The sequence below is a fragment of the Barbatula barbatula genome (genome assembly GCF_947034865.1).
Source record: "Barbatula barbatula genome assembly, chromosome: 20".
Taxonomy (NCBI): domain Eukaryota; kingdom Metazoa; phylum Chordata; class Actinopteri; order Cypriniformes; family Nemacheilidae; genus Barbatula; species Barbatula barbatula.
The window spans coordinates 4490318-4511913 of NC_136783.1; the positions used below are offsets into that span (position 1 = coordinate 4490318).

Genomic DNA, 21596 nt, shown 5'->3' on the forward strand with positions numbered 1-21596 from the left:
CAATGACAGAGAATAATAAACGTGTGAAACAATTCGGGAAATTGTGGCATATGGCAACTCTACCACAATGGAAATGATCAACATCTAGTTTGTTAGGAAATGTATTATGTTCATCTCACACAAAAGGCTGTACAGGCATCATCTTCTAAAGGAATACAGCTACAGTATAGCCACCTGCAGGACTGCAACACTCACAACACAGGACAGCTGAAGTCTTAAAAGGTCTTTAACAAGCCACGTGAAAGCCACAGATCAAATTGTTCGATATTTTACAATCCATTTATCCATTTTTACAAACACGTATCTTTATTTTATGAAAAAAAGGCAGATGCAAGAACAAATGAGAGTAAATGGATCACACCATTTTTTCTTTTGGGATGGGACCACTGTATGCTTCAAAACATTACCTCATGGATTTTCCGTTCATGCCTATTAAATGGTCAAGGACAACAGGTACCGGACCAAAAGACAACATCTGTCATGATTCTGCCGCATCATGTCATGATTCTCTTGGTCTAGTGGCAGGATCATGATAGAACCCCATGTTTAATGTGGAGAGAGACAATTGTTTATTTGGCTTGCCATATGCTCTCTCCGGTCTCGTCTCTGTTCCCATCCTCTTGTTTCCTCGTTATTGATTCATGCACTTGATTTGGTCCCTTATTTAATGCCCTTGTGTCTTCTGTCTTCTGCTGGTTCATTGTGGTTATTGGGTGAGTTCCTGTGTCTTTTTAGTGTAGTTACGTCTAGTTTAGTTGTGATGTTCATGCTAATAGTTCATTTTAAGTCTTGTTTAAGTGTAGTAAGTATTAGTCCTGTCTTGTTATTGGTTCCCTCTGTTTTGTTATGTTACCCCCTCATGGGTGTTTGTTTTGTCATTTAAGTCTTCTGTTAACCCCTTACCTGCTGTCCTCTGTCCGTGTCTCAACCCTGTGATCATGACAACATCATCAATCACCACACTACTATTTATATTCAAAAGAGTTTCAAGTCATACTTTCCAAACTGTGTTAGGCAACTCTTTATTCTTCAGCATAAGGATTTACCCTGAAATCTGTGAATGCACTGAAGTTGCTGCCGGGCACAAATATATCACAGAGAAGATAAAACGCAGCTCTCTCTGGATTAAGTGATATGCTTGTAGAGTAACTGAAGAAAGACCCTATACAGGAGTCAGGTAAAAACTTAGAATACATTTAATACGACTGCAAGCAAACAAGTCCCATTAAACTCCATTACTGCTTTAGTTTGTCTCTAATGAGTGTTTCTCTTTTAAGACTGTATGTTGTGATTTAAGAAAAAGCTCTGAGCATACACTACACGTGCATCCTGAAGATGAGATGTCTCAGTGCAGATGTATTCGAAAGAGCTTTGAAAACAACTTAAAGGGTGCTAAAAACAATAAGATACAGTAAGCACAAATAGACCTTATTTGTAACTTTTAAATTATAATTTACAAAAGTACAATATGCATTGGGTAAGTGAAACGTTATATGGCAGAATGGAGACAGCTGTTTGAGGAAAGGAGTTGAAATGTTACATGAATTTGTGGCCGCAAACCAAGTCCAGATACAAACCCACCCAAATCTAATCCTCAATCCTTCATTCTAAACTGCTTTTTAAAGAGGGTAAATGAGAATACAGTTTAACACAATCAAATAGATTCGTCTGGCAGAGGCCTGATAATGCCGACGGTCTGTAAGAAGTGCTGATGCAGGACAAATTCTGATTAAATGCACTTCTCAATGCAGTCCATCAACGATTTTACATTGCTGCCCTCTCGCTGTGTCCTGATAGCTGTCAATGCCAAGACGCTCCAACATGACGTGGATAGATAATCTATGTTCTATCCATCAGAGGACTTCAAAACAAATCAAGTGTGTCAGCCTTATAGTCATATTATCTAGCCACAGTAGGTTTTCCTCAGCTGGTAGATCATAGTGCTATCAACGCCAAGGTCATGGCTACTATGATCAATGCAACAATTTCTTCATATCCCTGGCAGAGCCCCTGCAAACACATTAAGAAAAATAAACCATAAGTAAGAAAAATAATCCCTTTAATAACTCAATGATTTATCTGAGACACCAATGAGATTAAAATCTGAATAAACAGAAGCTTAAACAATGTCACAAAATGACTGCAATAAAAAAAAATTCAATAAAAATCAATACTATTGAATTTCTCGAAAGCATTTTTCATCAAATTTACCCAAATCCAGATTTTACCTCTACAGTCAACATTAATTTTACGCCTCAATACTCTTCTATTCTTTTCATTTACACAAAGTGCTGCTCACCAGTATGGGAAAACTGTTGTCAAATTGCATTTGCCTTTGCCGGACTTAGTTTGGCAGCCAATCGCTGATAAGGAAAGCCAGATCCCTTCAACTATTGTGGCTTAAAACGGCTCTAAAGAGACATGCAGCATCCTGTATCTTCCCTGTCATCTCTTCCTGTCTGTCATCAGCCTTTTTTTGGCGGAATAAAACTATTTTCCTTCTGTCATTCTGTGAGATCTTTTTCTGTCTTTCACCTTGTTAAGGGCAACAGCCAAATGTTATATTATCTTCCATATATAGACCACCCAAAATTTGAAGGATAAAATGTGCTGAGGTCATAGCAGGGTAATGTGTTGAGCGAGGATTGTTTGCATGAGGAGACACACCCTGTCTCAGGCCGCCACTCACGCGTGACCCAGCAGTCGAATGTTTGTTCCACACAGTGGTCGCAGCTGCACAGGAAGCTGACCCGTGCATCCTGAACCCGGACCTTCACCGGCACAATCGGCGTATGCCTTCTGAGTGCAAATAATATCCTGCAGAACTGACTCACAAACAACACTCTTAAAAATAAAGGTGCTTCACAGGGTTTTGCATAGAAGAGCCTTTTTGTCTAAATGGTTCCATGTGTTGAAAAAAGGTTCTTCAGATCATTAAAAGAAAAGAAAAAGATGGTTCTTTGAAGAATCTTTGACTGAAGGGTTCTTTCTGGAACCAAAAATGCTTCTTCTATTGCATCGCTGTGAAGAACCTTTTAAGCACCTTTATTTTTAAGAGTGAAGTCAACTTTTTAGAGTCTCTTCTTATATACGATTAAAAATTTACAGTGATGTATTAAAAGTATTCCAACTTTTTCTTGTGGTCATATTTAATGGAACATGTGCATTTGATGAACTATACATGATTTTTTCTATAAATGTTTTCATATAAGAGGTGACTTTTAAATTGTTATGCACTAAACATAGCGACATGAAAACTGGCTCATTAGACCATGAGGGCTAAAATGTACAATTGTTGAATCCTACAATAAAACCAGAAACTTGAATGAATGTGGGGAAGAGGATATGATGTCAAAGGTATTCATGTAAATATTATAAAAAAAGTCTCTTTCTATTGGTCAAATACTTTATATGAATACACAGGTCACAGTGCACCAAAACTCGAACTTGTGTACTGCATTCTGTCCTGTTGATGTATGAATAGTAGTAAACACAACATAAAAACACAAAAAGCATCTTGCATATTTAGTTTTTTATTGCATTTACATTCATACATTCGGCAGGCGTTTTATACAAAGAGATTACAGTGCATTTAAGCTATACAGTTTATCCGTATGTGCGTTGCCTGGGACTTCATGTACTTCTTCTATGGCTCTAATCAGAAAAGTTGATCAAGATCATGTGACATCTCTGGAGGTGTAAAATAAACGCAGGTAATATGAGAAAGAACATGGCTGCACTCAACAGTAATCAAAGCAATTAGTCAAGTCTATCTCTCTCTCTCTCTCTCTCTCTCTCTCTCTCTCTCAGGTACACACTCTGACAGCCACTTCACACCGGCTGCTTAGGACTTTATTTGAGTGCATGACATCTTCTTTTGTGTTCTGCGAAAGAAAGAAAGTCATACAGAGTTGAATGACGAGAGAAAGTAAAGAATACATTTTTAGGTGAATTATACCTTTAAGACATTTTTCAATTGAGATGAGTTGAGTTTGGAGCGAATACAAGAGGAGGCATCTAAAGTACAGCAAAACAACTTTGACAAACATTTGTTTCCAGACAACATATAAGGGAATTTTTATGTGGTGCAAAATGTCAGGCATGTCAGACTGTAGGGTGGCGCACAGTTTGGAGTCAAACTACTTTACTGGCTGTTGTGGAAAACAAGGGCAGACTGAGAAACTGCAGGCAGATATAATCAGTTTAACCACACCCACTCATTTACATAGCACAATATATTCTGACTATAAAAATCTTTTGCGGTTTACCATTTCATCCATCACATGCCCAGTCCTATTTATTAGCAAATATTTTGATTCTGGAGATCAGTAAGAAGTCTAACATCTACTTCTGTGGTAGAAGCACAGAGAGAAAATCAGAAGGGTTTGAAATAGTTTTCATTTTTTTATGAACCGCCTCCGTTTATACACAAGTGAAGCATGAAAGCGTGTGGTCTTGGTCATTTTGGCACTTTCAGTCAAACCTTTCTGTCATTTACCTCTCTGTTCTCTTTAGCCTCTTTGAAGTAAAATGCGAACGCTGGATTTTCTTTCACAGACAGCATTTCTGATCTGGCTGGGTGCGATCATGGATCATTGCCCAGCTCCGCAAACAGGCCTTCAACAGTCACATTGCTCTCTTTATTTCTCTGATACACAGCATCATTGATCGTGGATTATTAGAGCAGACAGGTGCATGTGTAAGCGCAAGGTTCCTAAATAACTGTAGTGGACTTATAGTAGCTCATCTATAAATGAAAATCTAAAACTACATTTACTGGAAAGGCCAGCTGAGGTTTAAAGGTTTCTGCTGTGTCAGACTGTTCAATATCCATGGCTCTTAGAAAAGAGCAACACTGATTGAAATAATGCTTTCAGCTTGACAGAAATGTTGACTTTGTATACATGTCTCTCTACTGCCATCTGCCTGTGCGCCAGTATGTTATCTTATCAGAATGTAATTTGTTATTTACAGAAGTAATTACATAATCATATACTTTTATAAACATGATCAGGTCCATCTCATACCTTGAATCTTATTAATTTTAAGCCTAATGTGTTTTTAGAAAATGGCAGGAACATTAACAAGATTCAAATTGAGTTAAATGAAGATATAATGGCCATTGCTCGCATTTATTTTTTTATTAATTTATGTCATATTTACTTTATGGTACATTTTCTGTACTTTTATTAAGGGGGTGTTTCAGGTCATCATTCAGATTCTGATATCATTCAGATGTCTTGGCATTTGTTAGTTAAATGAAAATATTTCCAAAATAATAATTTAATTGATTGAAAGATTTATCGATTACTGAATAATACAATATTTCCTGTACAAAAATCTTAGTGGGATTAAAAATGTAAAAAAAATGAAGACACCTGAAATCTTTGTTCATTTTAGAAGTTGCACAGCACCTGTGGACATGGCAGTAGTGAAATTACTTTAAAACAATCACCTAAATGTGATATTGTGATTTTTTGACACTAAAAAATAATATTTTTATAGATAAAAAGAATGTACAAATGATGTTGCGAAAACTATCTCTTTACAGCCATCTGTTGGTGAAAAGTGTGCCTGCATGTAAAACCTACATTAAAAGAGACTCATTTACAAAAGTTATTATAATGCTGCATATACAGTTATTTCTAACTAACTGTAGAGATAACCCGGATAATTTTTATGTTTCACTCAACAATGGGTATTATAATTAATAACCCAACAGATGGGTTTGTCCATTTTTGACCCAACGCTGGGTTGAAATATCCAAACATTTGTTTTGGGTGTACATGGCAATTTTAGTGAACTCTGTTTCCACCATCCAATTGAAACTTTCTGAAGTAAAGCACTTTGCTTATTTTTCATTCACCACCTTTCAATGACTCCATTGTTGCTTGACACATGGATATTCATTAGGGAAATTGAAAAAGCATGAATGCAAAGTAAACACATCACTGTTCCAAAATGGTCATGTCAATGCCTCTCGGTCTTATCAGATGCACTATGGGCAGATCACGCAGCAGTAAAAGTGAATTTCAGAGCAGCCCTTTCCTGCTTCTGTGAACCAGAGTTTCTCTTCCCCTTTCAATCAGTCCTGTTGCAGAGAGCCGAGAGCCGAGAGCCGAGAGCAGCTTCATGCACTTTAAGAGGAAGACACTATACACAACTTCACAGCAGTCTGAGGTAAAATGCATGCACGCACAAACATATCAACATCAAAAAATCTCAACAACACACCCGCATTTTACTGCCTGTTCGGTTTTGTTTTCATATGAAATGTGTTTTCTGATCTGACCAGATCTTAACTATTTGTGTTTTTCTGTATTAATTACATTGCATTCATGTATAAATACTGTGCCCTTGCTTAGAGAAATGATGTAGTTGTTCATGATTATGTATTTACTTGCCAAACTTGTAAAGTGTTTGAGCCTAACAATTGACTAATGTGACACAATCCGGTTCCTTACTAAACAGACAATGTCCTTGTTTTTTTAGAATGAATAATCACCACTTACAAAATGCAAAAAAAGTTAAAACAAATAATGAAAGCTTTTGAGTTGTTCTTCATAAGGATATAAACAAACGTCACATGACATATTCCTGTAAAGTGGCTCCGCCCATCTGCATTCTTTTAATTCTACTGTAGCCTTCCTTAATTCAACCTTAAGCTCATAGTCATGTGTTTCGTCTGACTGGAGCACAAACATCTTCTTCATGCCAAATCAAGACTTGGCTATTGCCATGTTTTCTAGTTACATTGTAAGGCTGAAGTTGCTATCAAGTGTTACTCTTTAAAATATTACAGTATATGACGCTGATTTCAGCGAAGCAACATTTGGTGAATATAACTACAGTTAATTTAGCTCCTTTTTAACCCAAGTGACATTTTCGTAGCTTTTAGAGAGCAAATTCTTTTCACATTGACGGAACAAAGGCTAGACATAGGTTCGAACATTTTTCGAATATTTTACAAAAATAACATTAGCCTAACATTTATCAGTTTCCATGATAAGTTAATGTGAGAACTAAGAGAATTTCGACAGCAAGATAAAATAGAGCAATGTTGTGAAATCTCTAGATGTGAAAGCCTTTGTTTATATATGTAAGAATCATATTTAACTACATTGAAGATGTTACAACACAAACTCTCTGTACAAAAACAACAGAATATTGATTGTTTTAAATGCATTGTTAGCTAGACAGCATAGATTTGCAGCTGAGGTATTCATGTGTTTATGTGTGTCACTCATTTCAAAATAGCAACACTTGACTCAGACTGAAACAGATTACATGACTCTATTATCCTGTCACAAAAAGAGGCCTTTACTTTTATACATGTGCATCTCCCATAGGCAAAAGTGGAAATGAAGCTTGTTTGGTGTCTTCGGGCTCTGTTGGCCCTGCTCCCGGTGACTACAGGTATCAACCCTGGAGTGGAAGTCAAACTAACTCCGAAAGGACTTGAGTATGGTAAGTGTGCACTGCATGAGTTAGAACAGATTGCTGGCCCTAGCAGAAACGAAATCAAGCAAAAGGTGATCGTGAGGGCAGAGGTCTGGCATCAATCTGAATAGGGTCTATTTTACAAAATGCTTCAGATGAATTTACAATATATCTCTCCTAATAAATATAGTCTTTTCATGGTGGAAAAGATCAAGAGCCTTTGTTTTAACATCAGGTCGACAGATGGGAATTGCCTCGATCCAGAAGAAGCTCAGCAGCATCAAACTGCCAGATATAAGTGGTACAGAACACGTGGATCCGATTGGAAAAGTCCAGTATAGTTTAACAGGGTAAGGTGAATTCCCCTTTCTAAATTCATGTTCATAAAAGTTGAAGTTAAACCTCTTCAGATGAGGTTCTGGGTCATTCTGTGGAATTGGTGTGTATAGGATGTGTCACAATATTAACAATAACTGTTCTAATAAAGTCAAAAATCAATAATTATATGATTTATATTGTTGTGTCACCTCTTATACCAACATAGTTATTATATCTAATACTAATCCTCCATCTTTTAAGTAAAATATCAAAATAGTCAAAAAGAGGGAGAGGGGAAGAGGATTAATTTGAAGGAATTAAAAATAACATTCCTCTATTAATTATTATTATTTTTATTCTTTATTATGCTATTTATTCAGGTGCCCATTCATTTTTAAACAGTATATTTTTGTTTTTCATTTCATATGTTATTATACCCAACAATCTACTTTTGCAACAAATTAACAGCCTCCTTGGCTCCTTCCAAATCAGCCAGGAACCTCAGAGTCATTTTCAGCTGTCCTTCAATGATCACATTGCAAAGACAATGTGATCCTGTCGATATGCCTTATTCAACATTCGAAAGGTTAGACCCTACCTCACTGGGCATGCGGCACATCTCCAGGCCCTGGTAATCTCAAGGTTGGACTACTGCAATGCTCTCCTTGCTGGTCTTCCTGCAAAGGCTATCAAATCACTCCAGCTGGTTCAAAACGTAGCAGCACACCTCGTCTTCCAACAGCCCAAAAGGGCTCACGTGACACCCCTTTTCATCTCTCTAAACTAGCTGTCGGTTGAAGCCCGGATCAGATTCAAGTCACTGATGTTTGCCTACAGGACTAACACTGGATCTGCGCCGGCATACTTTCACACCCTACTACACTCCTACACCCCATCAAGAACCCTGCGTTCAGCAAACCAGTGGCACCTTCTCATAAGGACAGTAAATCGCTTTCCCGTTCATTCTCCTTCACAACTCTGTCCTGGTGGAACATTCTTCCTAAATCAATCCGGTCAACCACATCTCTTACAACCTTCAAAAAACTACTTAAAACCCTTCTATTCAGTGAATACCTGACAGACAACTAAAAAACACACTAACTGTTTCTCTCCACATGTATTGGTCTGGCTTTTGTTGAAACTAGTAACTTTGTGTTAGCACCTATTGTATTATTGCACGTGTATGACATATCGCAACAGTGACCATCACATCACCCTACTAACATGCAATACATTTCTAGTCATAATAATATTATGTAATACTTTTAATTATATTATGGCAAATGTATATACTTTATACTCAATAAATGATTGTCATACAAAAAACAATGTGATTTGCTTATATTTGTACTATTGACAGGATGCAGATTGTGAACCTGGGACTGCCAACATCAGCACTGGGTTTAGTTCCTGGAACTGGAGTTAGTCTCTCAATTGACAATGCCTTCATTAACCTGCATGGCAACTGGAGAGTCAAATACCTCAGGATTATGTAAGTACGGTGTTTACATTCATAAATGACACAAGTTTATTTAATGTACACCCTCATTCTTAGATCCACTCTTGTATAGATAACAAAGGGAACAAGGCCTTTGAAATAAAGAATATCTCTTTATGACCAAACAGAAAAGACAGCGGATCATTTGATCTGGCTGTGAGCGCGCTGACCATTAGCACCACTATAGCAGTCACAAGTGATGAAACTGGCCGTCCATCCGTCAGCATGACCAGCTGCACTGCAGACGTGGGGAGTGTCAAAGTCAAATTTCATGGCGGGGCCAGGTAACTCTGTGCAACCTACATCATAAAATGACCAGTGAAGATTTCAGAAGATAAATACTTATTTATCATATTATGGGGGGATGTTATTAAGGGATAGCTTATCAAATTATTTGCAGATTACAAAATGAGTTGTTCCAAATAATAGCTAGTACACCATACAAAAAGAGGAAGATTTCCAGTTCCCGACACCATGAAAAAGGAAGTTAGTGTCAGGTGCATGCCTTTTCCTGCAATAAGCTAAAACAGAAAGTCCGAAATAATTAAACAATGGTTTTTGCGTTACTCAAGGTGTTTTTGTGTTTAATCTAAAATGGGTATGTTTGATTTAACAGATATAAAATACTTTTAGCTGAATATAGGTTTACAAACCCTGATGTGTGTAAACATTAACAATGTGCCTATTGGCTTAGTTTACTTGGATTGAAAGTATGCTATACTGTTGGACCACACGTTGGATTGACGTTGCGTAGAAAGGTCTGTTTTCTGAAAATAACACAAAATGTACTTGCAAAAACTTTTGACATTTTTAATCATTGCTGCAATTAAAATGCATTGAAATAAATGTTTATATATGTAATGATAGTCCTCTGAAGGCAAGTTTAAAAGGACCCAAATGCAGTGTTTATTAACTCAGAAAACAGGAACAAAAAACCAACGTAAGCAAAAACCTGAACTAACATGAAAACATGAACTAAACAAAGCCATAAACATAAAACAAAAGCTTACCAACAGTGATTACAATAAACAAAGCCAGACAAGAGACAATGGAAACATGAGGGCTACAAACAAGACTAATGACTAAACAAGACCATAAACCAATCAGAACAAGACACATGAAGGAACTAAAATGACCACAAGAAGTACAAAATATGAGACAAGACAACATAAACCAAAAAAAAACAAAAAAAACAACGTTACGATATAGAATAGTTCTACTCTTTAGCCTAATGCAGGGAATATGATATTGGAAAACATGGACACAGTTAAAATTGAATTGCTAGATACAACACAACAGTAGAATAGTTTAATAGTTGATACCTTTATAATAGATGGATAAGACTCATTCTTACTTTCTTCTCAAAATGATTAGATAGATTCGTTTTCGTTTATTTATAGAAAAAACAAGCAATTCTTATTGCAGCAAATCCTAAACAACTGCAAACCAGTGTTAAATAATTTTCAACTATTTTTAACAATTGTTAATGCAGGAATTTCTTTTCCCACTATTTCACAGCTGGTTATATAACCTCTTTAGCTCCTACATTAATAAAGCTCTACGCAGTGCCCTGCAGAAACAGGTGAGAGGTTTAGACTATGTGACTGTCCACTGTTGTACAGGAACTGAAACCCAACAAGAAAAAAAAGTGTTTTAAAATAAACTCTCCGCTGTTTCAGATCTGCCCCCTGGTGGCTGAGTCAATTGCTGAAGTTAACCCCTACCTGAAAACATTAAATGGTGCTTTAATATATTTTCATTAAATAATTCTTAACAATTAATAAAACATCCAAATATAATGTTTTAAAAACTGACCCTTCAGTTGAAGCCAAAGTAGACAAGTATGCTGAGATTGAATACTCTATGGTGGGCTCCCCTGTCATCTCTAATGCCTCTATTGACATGGGTTTAAAGGTATCTTAAAACATCATTACACAAGCAACATTACTCATAACAAATCACATGCCAAATTCCTAAAGAAAATATCAGGTTAACAGCTGAATTCCATTGTTTTTCCAAATGTAAAGGGTGAATTTTACAACATCAGACAACACAAAGAACCCCCCTTCTCCCCAGCACCTTTCTCACTACCTTCCCAGAACTCTAATATGCTCTACATCGGAGTATCCGCCTTCACCCTCAACTCAGCAGGTTTTGTTTACCACAGTGCTGGTGCCCTCAGGCTCAATATCACTGATGACATGGTGAGTTTATATCCATCTCTTAATGGTCTTTATACAATGTTTATACATTTCTATAAACTCAAGGAGCACTATAATAAACTCCAGCAAAATAATCAAAGATAGAAAACACTATGCGGATGAAAGCTAAACATAGGATAAGAAAATAAACAAATGCATTCGTTCATAAATAAACAGAACTTTTTTCTTTTATTTCTTTTGCAGATTCCTTCTGGTTCTCCAATTCGACTGAATACCAAGACATTTGGAACGTTCATTCCTCAGGTATGAAAAATAATAAAAGGTCATGTCCAATCATTACATTCAAAGCTAAAAAAAAACTCAAATTTTCTCGTAGATTGCTAAAATGTATCCTGGTCTGATGATGAAGCTGCTGGTTAAGACAGTGAAGCAGCCCATCATTACATTTCAACCCAACAACACGACAGTTCAGATCAGCGGTTTACTGACAGCTTATGCCATCCAGCCCAACGGCACGCTGTCCCCACTGTTTGATCTCAATCTGGTGAGTCACTGAAAATGGGCAGTTGATTCATTTTTATGGACTATGCATTGAAACCATGATTTTGGCTTGGTTTCTGCTCAGTTGGTAAAGCAGGGCACTAACAATCACACATTCTTTACCAACAGAACGGCAGCATCAGTGCTCGTGTATATGTGACTGAGCTCAAACTGGCAGGATACTTGTCCCTTAACAAGTAAGTTGTTACGTATTGATGACTGATTGTGTATATGTTACGTGATGTATAAAGCCTACAATATTGAAGCAAACTGTTTCATTCTTTTAAATAGAATTGATATGAGCGTATCAAAAAGCTATGTGGGACCTTTTCAGGTAAGAAGAAAGGAAGTATACAAATTGTGTTTCAAAATTCACTTGCACGGTGTAATAATAGTTTTAATCGATAGGTCACATCTCTAGAGAATACCTTCACAATGGTCCTGAAAGTTGCTGTGATGCCCAAGGTTAATGGTACGTTTATTGCTTATTTCTTACAATTCAGTTTTTACAACATGAAGGTGATATTTTTTGATGAACTTGTGCTCTCTCAGCATGTTTAAAAAAAGGTTATCCACTTCCCGCTATTGGAAAGATGCGCCTTGTGGAGACTCAGCTTCAGGTTTTGAAAGTAAGCCCACATTTATGAGCAACGTGTGGTATGTTATGTACAGTATGTTATAATGTCCTGTAAATTACATTTAAAATTTTGATGAAACAATTATTAATTTATTTTTTATTTAAAGTTTATTTAAAATGAATTTTTCTGCACAGGACTATTTGTTGGTTGGAACAGATGTTCAGTTTACAGAATAGACCTCACCTGATGTGGTCAAGAATTTATTAAGGAAGGTATGGTCCTCATTGAAGAAAATATGTTCGATTATATAATATGTGCTTTCTAGAAAATTGATAGAATTCTTGTTTGATGTCGATTTATCTTTTTATTTGACGTTCATGCTGTAAATGAGGTTTTGAGGAACTTCCCCTACAAAAACTGGATTTATTCTTTTTCTGTATGTTGTGAATGAATTTCTAGGGCTGTATAATGATTGATCACTTTTTTTATTTGAAAAACAACTTGCTCTGATTGCGCTCTTTGACTATGTTTGAAGGCAACTTTCATTCTCTGGTTACTTGTATAGCTTTATAATATTTTAACATTTCTTTAACACACATTCTCTTTCTCAATGGCCAAAGTGGCAATTCAAATAAAAACCACACCTTTACCAAAGTTTGCTAAAAAGACGAGATTATTGTTTTATCATTATCAATGTTTTCTTTTACGTGGATTGATTTTGGATACATTTTGTAGTGATGGCGACGTAAAGGTTTTTGAACCACCAAAGCTTTAAAAAAAATGATTCGGCAAAAGGTTCATTACTCAAAGCGTCTGCTGATGAAAGCGAGGGAATGAGCTGTTTTGCTAAATGTTTCACAGTAGACCAACGCAAAAATGAATGACATTAATAAATTAATGAATAAGTACTGTATATGAAGTTCATAACAAACAACCTGTTGAAATGCATACTTTTAGATCAAAACAATAAAGGTTACATTTTGCATTGTGGGTTTGGACATTTTTCTTGTTTGTAAACCATTGCAACTGATGAATAAAAGAAATAAATGAAGACATAGTTTCACACGATTAGAAGGCCTACATTTGGCATTTGCATGTTGTGCATTTTGTGTATTCTGCGACGTGAGACGGCAAGCAGACCGTTGGATATGCCATTCTATCTGCTTCCTGACCAGGGCCCCAGTGAGTCAAGTTTCAGCATTAAGACTATGTGCCATGTTTCTAGACAGAAGAAAAGGGTGGAGACCATCACTTTTCAAGAGGCCAGGTCTGCCCTCAAAACTCTTTCAGTTATTTATAAAAACTATATTATTTTGCAGGCACCACTCAGACAACCAGCCATTTAGTGATGATAATCTGCTATGTATCTCATCACCACGGTAAGCAGGGAGGGGGCCAGAGAATATTACAGTGTCTGACATTGTGTGTCATGTCATGTGTAATATGTAGTCTGTGTGTGGCCTTGAAATTTAAGAATGTCTATGTAATTCTAAATACATGCTTCTTGAGACATACTGTGTTGCTTCTGTGCCTGCATCAAACCAATTGTTTCTGGCTATATGCATCCATGCATTAATTTGAGAGGGGTGGAAATGGGGCTGTTAGGTGAAACAAAACTGCCCCAAAAGTACCTCAACCCACTTTAAATACAGTCTTTAAATAAGTCGCTTTGGTACATTTCTCAGATCAGAATTGAATTTCTCAAAACTACCTATTCAATCCTTACATCCTTGTGTCACTTGTGCACATCAAAAAAGCAGCTTCTAATTTATTTGAAGAATGTGCAAATGCTTTGGTACATCCATGCAAATGATTATGTACAATTCATAATGTCATGTTGTTCAAAATGTATTATAATGGGTCTCTTTGGAATAGTCTCATCCCCCACGACATCTAGGCATTAGTTTTACAATATACAGTAAGTATACTTTACGTAAACAGTGACATTTTATTTTACTCAATTTAGTGTTTTGCATTACTATATTTTTTCCACATAGGACTGCAAGACAACTTTACGGGGTGGCAGATGGCCTCTTTTCACACCAAAACAGGAGGGGCGGGAACATAACTTGATTAGAACATAGAATCGATTGAGAAAAACTGTAAGATAATTCAGGCAGAATATAGAGAAACGAGTCTTAAGTAGTTGAAGTTATTGTTCTACCGCATTTGTAAAACTGAGGTTTATTTGCAGCTATCATGTGTAATATGTAGTGTGTGTGTGGCCTTCAAATTTTAGCATGTCTATGTAATCATGAATAAATGCTTCTTGAGACATACAATGTTGCTTCTGCTCATGCATCAAACAAATTGTTTTCCTGCTATATGCATCCATGCATTAGTTTGAGAGGGGTGGAAATGGGACTGTAAAGTATCACAAAACTGCCCCAAAAGTACCTCAAACCCATTTAAATACAGTTTCGCTTTGGTACATTTCTTAGATCAGAATTGATATTCTCAAAACTACCTGTTCAATCCTCACATCATTGTTTCACTTGTGCACATCAAAAAAGCATTTTCTCATTTCTTTGAACAAGTTGCAAATGCTTTGGTACGTGCATGCAAATTATTATGTACAATTGTCTGCTGTTTCCTATGTATCGCCCCTCCAGATATTCTCCAAGGGTGAGCTAACCTGAGTTCTAAATATTATTGATTAAGGAGAATCTCAATCCTTTATACAAAATGTAGCTGTTGGATGCAGGAAAATTACTATGTTCACGCAAAAAGATCTAATATACAGAAAAGAATAATACAACAGAAAATCACAGAAATCACATTTAATTAACAACAGTTATGACAATGACGCAAAAACCCTTAATTATATAACAACAAAATTATACCACAAAGTCAATGTTGCAGGCCTGAACCGAAGCTTGGGATCGTGGTAGCCCAAAACAAATGACTGCTTTGCTCCTCCGAGCAAAATAAACAAATGAGTTTACCGTTGCTGTAGATCACACCGTTTCAATCTCAAAGCCACTCAGCCTTCGTGTTGCAGCTCGCTTTCCGTGACGCTCATCTCGTGGCTGGAAAATATTGCGTTAGCCACTCAACCCGCTACCGACGTCCTCCGGAAAGAGTCACACACCTCGGGTCCGGACGAACCGTTACAAACGTCCTCCGTAGTGGGAAGCGCATTGAATTCAACCAGTGCACTGAAAAGCACAAATAATAGGATCGATATACGTACACTTTAATTAAACACAGACCCCTTGACCAACGGCTCTAGACCAAACTGCAGTTTGGGGGAAAGACAAGCAGGTACAGACAAAAGCATACGTACAGGAACTGGACAAAAGGCTTTCACTTGAATTGAAAAGGGCCCAGAGTGGGTGAACCATGAATGTGACAGCCTTTCCAAACTTCAGAACGAGATGGTGCAATATTTGTCATCAGAGCTATGTCATCGGAAGGCAGGGCTCGTCTGGGATTTGAACCCAGGACCTCTCGCACCCTAAGCGAAAATCATACCCCTAGACCAACGAGCCTCGGATTTTTGGCAATTCTGCAGACTCGGCCACCGAGCAAAGACAAGGAGGTCATGTTTCACGTTGGACAATAAGTATGTTTTCGCACCAGTTCATCAACACAGTTGCCAAACCGCAATCCGCTCAATCCTTGCGGGTATACAAAGAACTTTTTCTTATTGTAGCCACTTTCTTCTCTCGTGGGTTCCATGGTGTAATGGTGAGCACTCTGGAATTTGAATCCAGCTATCCGAGTTCTTTGTGGGTCCCGATGTTTGTCATACACTTGGTTGTAGGGGAAGGTCCGAGTCAGCAATGCGAAAGATACCTGTGGCTTCGAAGGTATAGTGGTAAGAGCTTTGAATTCAATCATCTGTATAACCAGTGCACTGAAAAGCACTAATAATAGGATCACACACTGCTTACCCTTGTGTAAGCTGGTATATAGAAACATACCCCTACTCCAACAAGCCAAAATTACCAGGGGACTTTGAAGTGTGAGGCACTGCACAAACAAAAGAAGGTTAGGGCACTCATGATACAATACGTTTCGTTTTTTCAAGATATGTTCTTACCACAAACTGCTGATCTAATACAAGTTGGTAGACAGAAAACATCAGCACTTTACAGCATACGTTTGTTCTATTTGCATGTTTCTACGTGTTGGAATATAATACTTTTTGATGGTTTAAAAGTGTTTGAACGAGGGGGTATAGCTCAGTGGTAGAGCATTTGACTGCTGATCAAGAGGTCCACATCACAACGAACATCTTCTCTTGCGATACAGCGTGAAAATCATCTTTCAGAGTGTCTAATCTCTCAAACTGATGCATGGATGCATGTAGCCAGAAACAATTCGTTTGATGCATGCAAATATGCAACACTGTGTGTCTCAAGAAGCATTTTTTCATGATTACGTAGACATGCTAAAATTTCAAAGCCACACACACACACTACACATTACACATGACATTACACATTTCATTAAATTTACATTTAGTCATTTAGCAGAAGCTTTTATCCAAAGCGACTTACAGAAGAGGAAACATTGGAAGCAATTATAACAACATAGGAAACAAAATGCATAAGTGCATCAAATCCAGTCCATTAAAGCCTAGCACAGTATACAAAGCTAAGAATAGTGAGGTAAGTAAAAATATATTTTTTTAAGAAGACAGAAAAGAATTAGAGGTTAAAATCAGTCATCTACATTTTGACGGAAGATATGCGTTTTCACACACTACACCGGCCTGTAGTGTTCTAGCAGTGTAAGGTTGAGAGTGGGTTTCTTCAGTAGCGGTGTGATGCAGGCCTCTTTGAAAGCAGTGGGAAATGTCCCAGTGGTGAGCAAAGAGTTGATGATGTGGGTCAGAACAGGCACAACTGCTGGAGAGATGGCGTGGAGGAGATGGGTGGGGATGGGATCCAGTGGGCAGGTGGTAGGGTGGTTGGAACCAATGACCTTGGAAACATCAGCTTCAGACAGACTGGAAAATGCAGGTGATGGTGGTGTAGAAAATTGGCTGTTGATGGCGGTAGTTTTCTTTACGAAGAACGATGCAAAATCATCAGCCGTTAACTCCGATGAAGGTGTGGGAGCAGGCGGACATAGGAGAGCAGAGAAAGTTTTTAAGAGTGTGCGAGAGTCAGGAGAGTTGCTGATCTTCGAGTGGTTATAATCAGTTTTTGCAGAGGTGACGTCAACGGAGAAAGTAGAGAGAAGAGACTGGTAGAGAGAGAGGTCAGTATGGTCTTTTGACTTGTGCCATTTTCTCTCATCTGACCGGAGGCTGGTGCGATGCTCACGTGGTACATCCGATAACCGGGGGGGAGAGCAAACAAGACAGCAGAGGAAAAGCAGGAGGGAGGGACCGTAGGTAGCGCCGGAAAGTGACCAGCGGTAAGACATCTGCGTTGTCTGGAGCGGTGAGGTCGGGGGTGACAAAGAAGTGATCAGACGTGTGCAGCGGAGTGACCTGAGAGTGATGAGTGGAGCATTTCTCGAATCATCCTTGTCATTTGCAAAACAGTAAGTGCATTTCTGGTTTTGATTGCAAGAGACGGCACATGATTCACGTTAACGCTTTTACTGTTTGTAGAATAATTTATTGACAGAGAGTGTCATTGTGATGCAGACAGGAAAAGACAGCACTGCATAGCACAAACAAATGTAGAAATCTGAACATAAGACAATCTCCTTAGGGAAAACTGTACATGCAGTGCAGTGGAATTACAGTGCAGTCTTCCTACACCTCCTGACGTTCCTGTCTTTTACGGATTCTCGGATTCTCATCCACATCACAACAAATATCTTCTCTTGCGATACAGCGTGAAAATCATCTTTCAGAGTGTCTAATCCAGCCTCTGCAGGCATCAGCTGTGATGTCATCACACGTTACATCCATGGCAGCCAGAAGGGTCATCTGTGTATGCGGCTGGCGATCATATACTTTTAATCTTCATGCTGAGAAGAATTCCTCAACGTGGTTGAGTAGGGTGAGAGGAACTCCACCAGCATCCTGTTGTGGGCCGCAAACCATTGCCTGATGATGTTGGAGCGATGGAAACTGACATTGTCCCAAACTAACACGTACTTTGGCAGGTCATCTCCAATCTGCCCCCTCTCTTGTTCAGGGATGAGATCCCTGTAGAGAGTGTCAAAAGACTGTTTAGGTGTGAAAAGGGGCCGTCTGCAACACATTGAAGTTGTCTTGCAGTCCTATGTGGAAAGAATATAGCAATGCAAAACACTAAATTGAGTAAAATAAAATGCCACTGTTTACTTAAAGTATACTTACTGTATATTGTAAAACTAGTGCTTAAATGTCGTGGGGATTATACTATTCTACAGAGACCCATTATAATGCATTTTGATCAACATGACATAAGCAATTGATAATGTAGGAATCTGCACAGAATTTTGTCATAATCATTTGCATGGATGTACCAAAGCATTTGCAACTTGTTCAAAGAAATGAGAAAATGCTTGTTTGATGTGCACACGTGACACAAGGATGTAATGATTGAACAAGAAGTTTTGAGAATTTCAAATCGGATCTGAGAAATGTACCAAATTGACTTAGAAAAAACTGTATTTAAAGTGGGGGGGGGGTACTTTTGGGGCAGTTTTGTTTCACCCAAGTGTCCCATTTCCACCCCTCTCAAACTAATGCACGGATGCATATAGCCAGAAACAATTCATTTGATGCATGCAAAGAAGCAACACTGTGTGTCTCAAGAAGCATTTATTCATGATTACGTAGACATGCTAAAATTTCAAGGCCACACACTACACATTACACACGACATTACACATTTCATAAAATTTACATTTAGTCATTTAGCAGACGTTTTTATCCAAAGCGACTTACAGACGAGGTAACATTGGAAGCAATTATAACAATATAGGCAACAAAATGCATAAGTTAATTAAATCCAGTCCATTAAAGCCTAGCACAGTATACAAAGCTAACAATAGTGAGGTAAGTAAAAAAATATTTTTTTAAGAAGACAGAAAATAATAAGAGGTTAAAATCAGTCATCTACATTTTTACGGAAGATATGCATTTTCACACACTGCACCGGCCTGTAGTGTTCTAGCAGTATAAGGTTGAGAGTGAGTTTCTTCAGTAGCGGTGTGATGCAGGCCTCTTTGAAAGCAGTGGGAAATGTCCCAGTGGTGAGCAAAGAGTTGATGATGCGGGTCAGACCAGGCACAACTGCTGGAGAGATGGCATGGAGGAGATGGGTGGGGATGGGATCCAGTGGGCAGGTGGTAGGGTGGTTGGAACCAATGACCTTGGAAACATCATCTTCAGACATAGGAGAAAAGGCGGGTGATGGTGGTGTAGAAAATTGGCTGTTGATGGCGGTAGTTTTCTTTACGAAGAACGATGCAAAATCATCAGCCGTTAACTCCGATGAAGGTGTGGGAGCAGGCGGACAGAGGAGAGCAGAGAAGGTTTTTAAGAGTGTGCGAGAGTCAGGAGAGTTGCTGATCTTCGAGTGGTTATAATCAGTTTTTGCAGAGGTGACGTCAACGGAGAAAGTAGAGAGAAGAGACTGGTAGAGAGAGAGAGGTCAGTATGGTCTTTTGACTTGTGCCATTTTCTCTCAGCTGACCGGAGGCTGGTGCCATGCTCACGTGGTACATCCGATAACCAGGGGGCAGACAGGGATGCACGGGCTGGTCCAGATGTAAGAGGGCATATGTTGTCCAAGCAGGATGTAAGCGTGGAACACAGAGTGTCTGTGGCACTGTTGGTATTCAAAAGAGAGAGCTCCTCAGAGGGGGGGAGTGCAGACAAGACAGCAGAGGAAAAGCAGGAGGGAGGGACCGTAGGTAGCGCCGGAAAGTGACCAGCGGTAAGACATCTGCGTTGTCTGGAGCGGTGAGGTCGGGGGTGACAAAGAAGTGATCAGACGTGTGCAACGGAGTGACCTGAGAGTGATGAGTGGAGCATTTCTCGAATCATCCTTGTCATTTGCAAAACAGTAAGTGCATTTCTGGTTTTGATTGTTTGATTGCAAGAGACGGCACATGAGTCACGTTAACGCTTTTACTGTTTGTACAATAATTTATTGACAGACAGTGTCATTGTGATGCAGACAGGAAAAGACAGCACTGCATAGCACAAACAAATTTAGAAATCTGAACATAAGACAATCTCCTTAGGGAAAACTGTACATGCAGTGCAGTGGAATTACAGTGCAGTCTTCCTACACCTCCTGACGTTCCTGTCTTTTGGGCAACGGATTCTCATCCACATCACAACAAATATCTTCTCTTGCGATACAGCGTGAAAATCATCTTTCAGAGTGTCTAATCCAGCCTCTGCAGGCATCAGCTGTGATGTCATCACACGTTACATCCATGGCAGCCAGAAGGGTCATCTGTGTATGCGGCTGACGATCATATACTTTTAATCTTCATGCTGAGAAAAATTCCTCAACGTGGTTGAGTAGGGTGAGAGGAAATCCACCATTATCCTGTTGTGGGCCGCAAACCATTGCCTGATGATGTTGGAGCGATGGAAACTGACATTGTCCCAAACTAACACGTACTTTGGCAGGTCATCTCCAATCTGCCCCCTCTCTTGTTCAGGGATGAGATCCCTGTAGAGAGTGTCAAAAGACTGTTTAGGTGTGAAAAGGGGCCGTCTGCAACACAGTGAAGTTGTCTTGCAGTCCTATGTGGAAAGAATATAGCAATGCAAAACACTAAATTGAGTAAAATAAAATGCCACTGTTTACTTAAAGTATACTTACTGTATATTGTAAAACTAGTGCTTAAATGTCGTGGGGATTATACTATTCTACAGAGACCCATTATAATGCATTTTGATCAACATGACATAAGCAATTGATAATGTAGGAATCTGCACAGAATTTTGTCATAATCATTTGCATGGATGTACCAAAGCATTTGCAACTTGTTCAAAGAAATGAGAAAATGCTTGTTTGATGTGCACACGTGACACAAGGATGTAATGATTGAACAAGAAGTTTTGAGAATTTCAAATCGGATCTGAGAAATGTACCAAATTGACTTAGAAAAAACTGTATTTAAAGTGGGGGGGGGGGTACTTTT

At 38.4% G+C, this 21596-nt stretch overlaps 1 protein-coding gene across 1 annotated transcript; it reads left to right on the top strand.

Moving 5' to 3' along the window:
- The first annotated feature begins 5995 nt into the window (after nucleotides 1-5995).
- LOC306909615 (bactericidal permeability-increasing protein-like) lies at nucleotides 5996-13526 on the top strand. Its single transcript, XM_079483532.1, has 16 exons — nucleotides 5996-6180; nucleotides 7350-7467; nucleotides 7676-7790; nucleotides 9119-9250; nucleotides 9385-9540; nucleotides 10775-10838; nucleotides 10936-10996; nucleotides 11079-11170; nucleotides 11284-11460; nucleotides 11662-11721; nucleotides 11795-11962; nucleotides 12088-12155; nucleotides 12250-12292; nucleotides 12367-12430; nucleotides 12511-12587; nucleotides 12731-13526. Exons 1-16 carry the CDS (start codon nucleotides 6133-6135, stop codon nucleotides 12770-12772), a joined length of 1485 nt encoding a protein of 494 aa, XP_079339658.1. The 5' UTR covers nucleotides 5996-6132; the 3' UTR covers nucleotides 12773-13526.
- Nucleotides 13527-21596: the final 8070 nt, after the last annotated feature.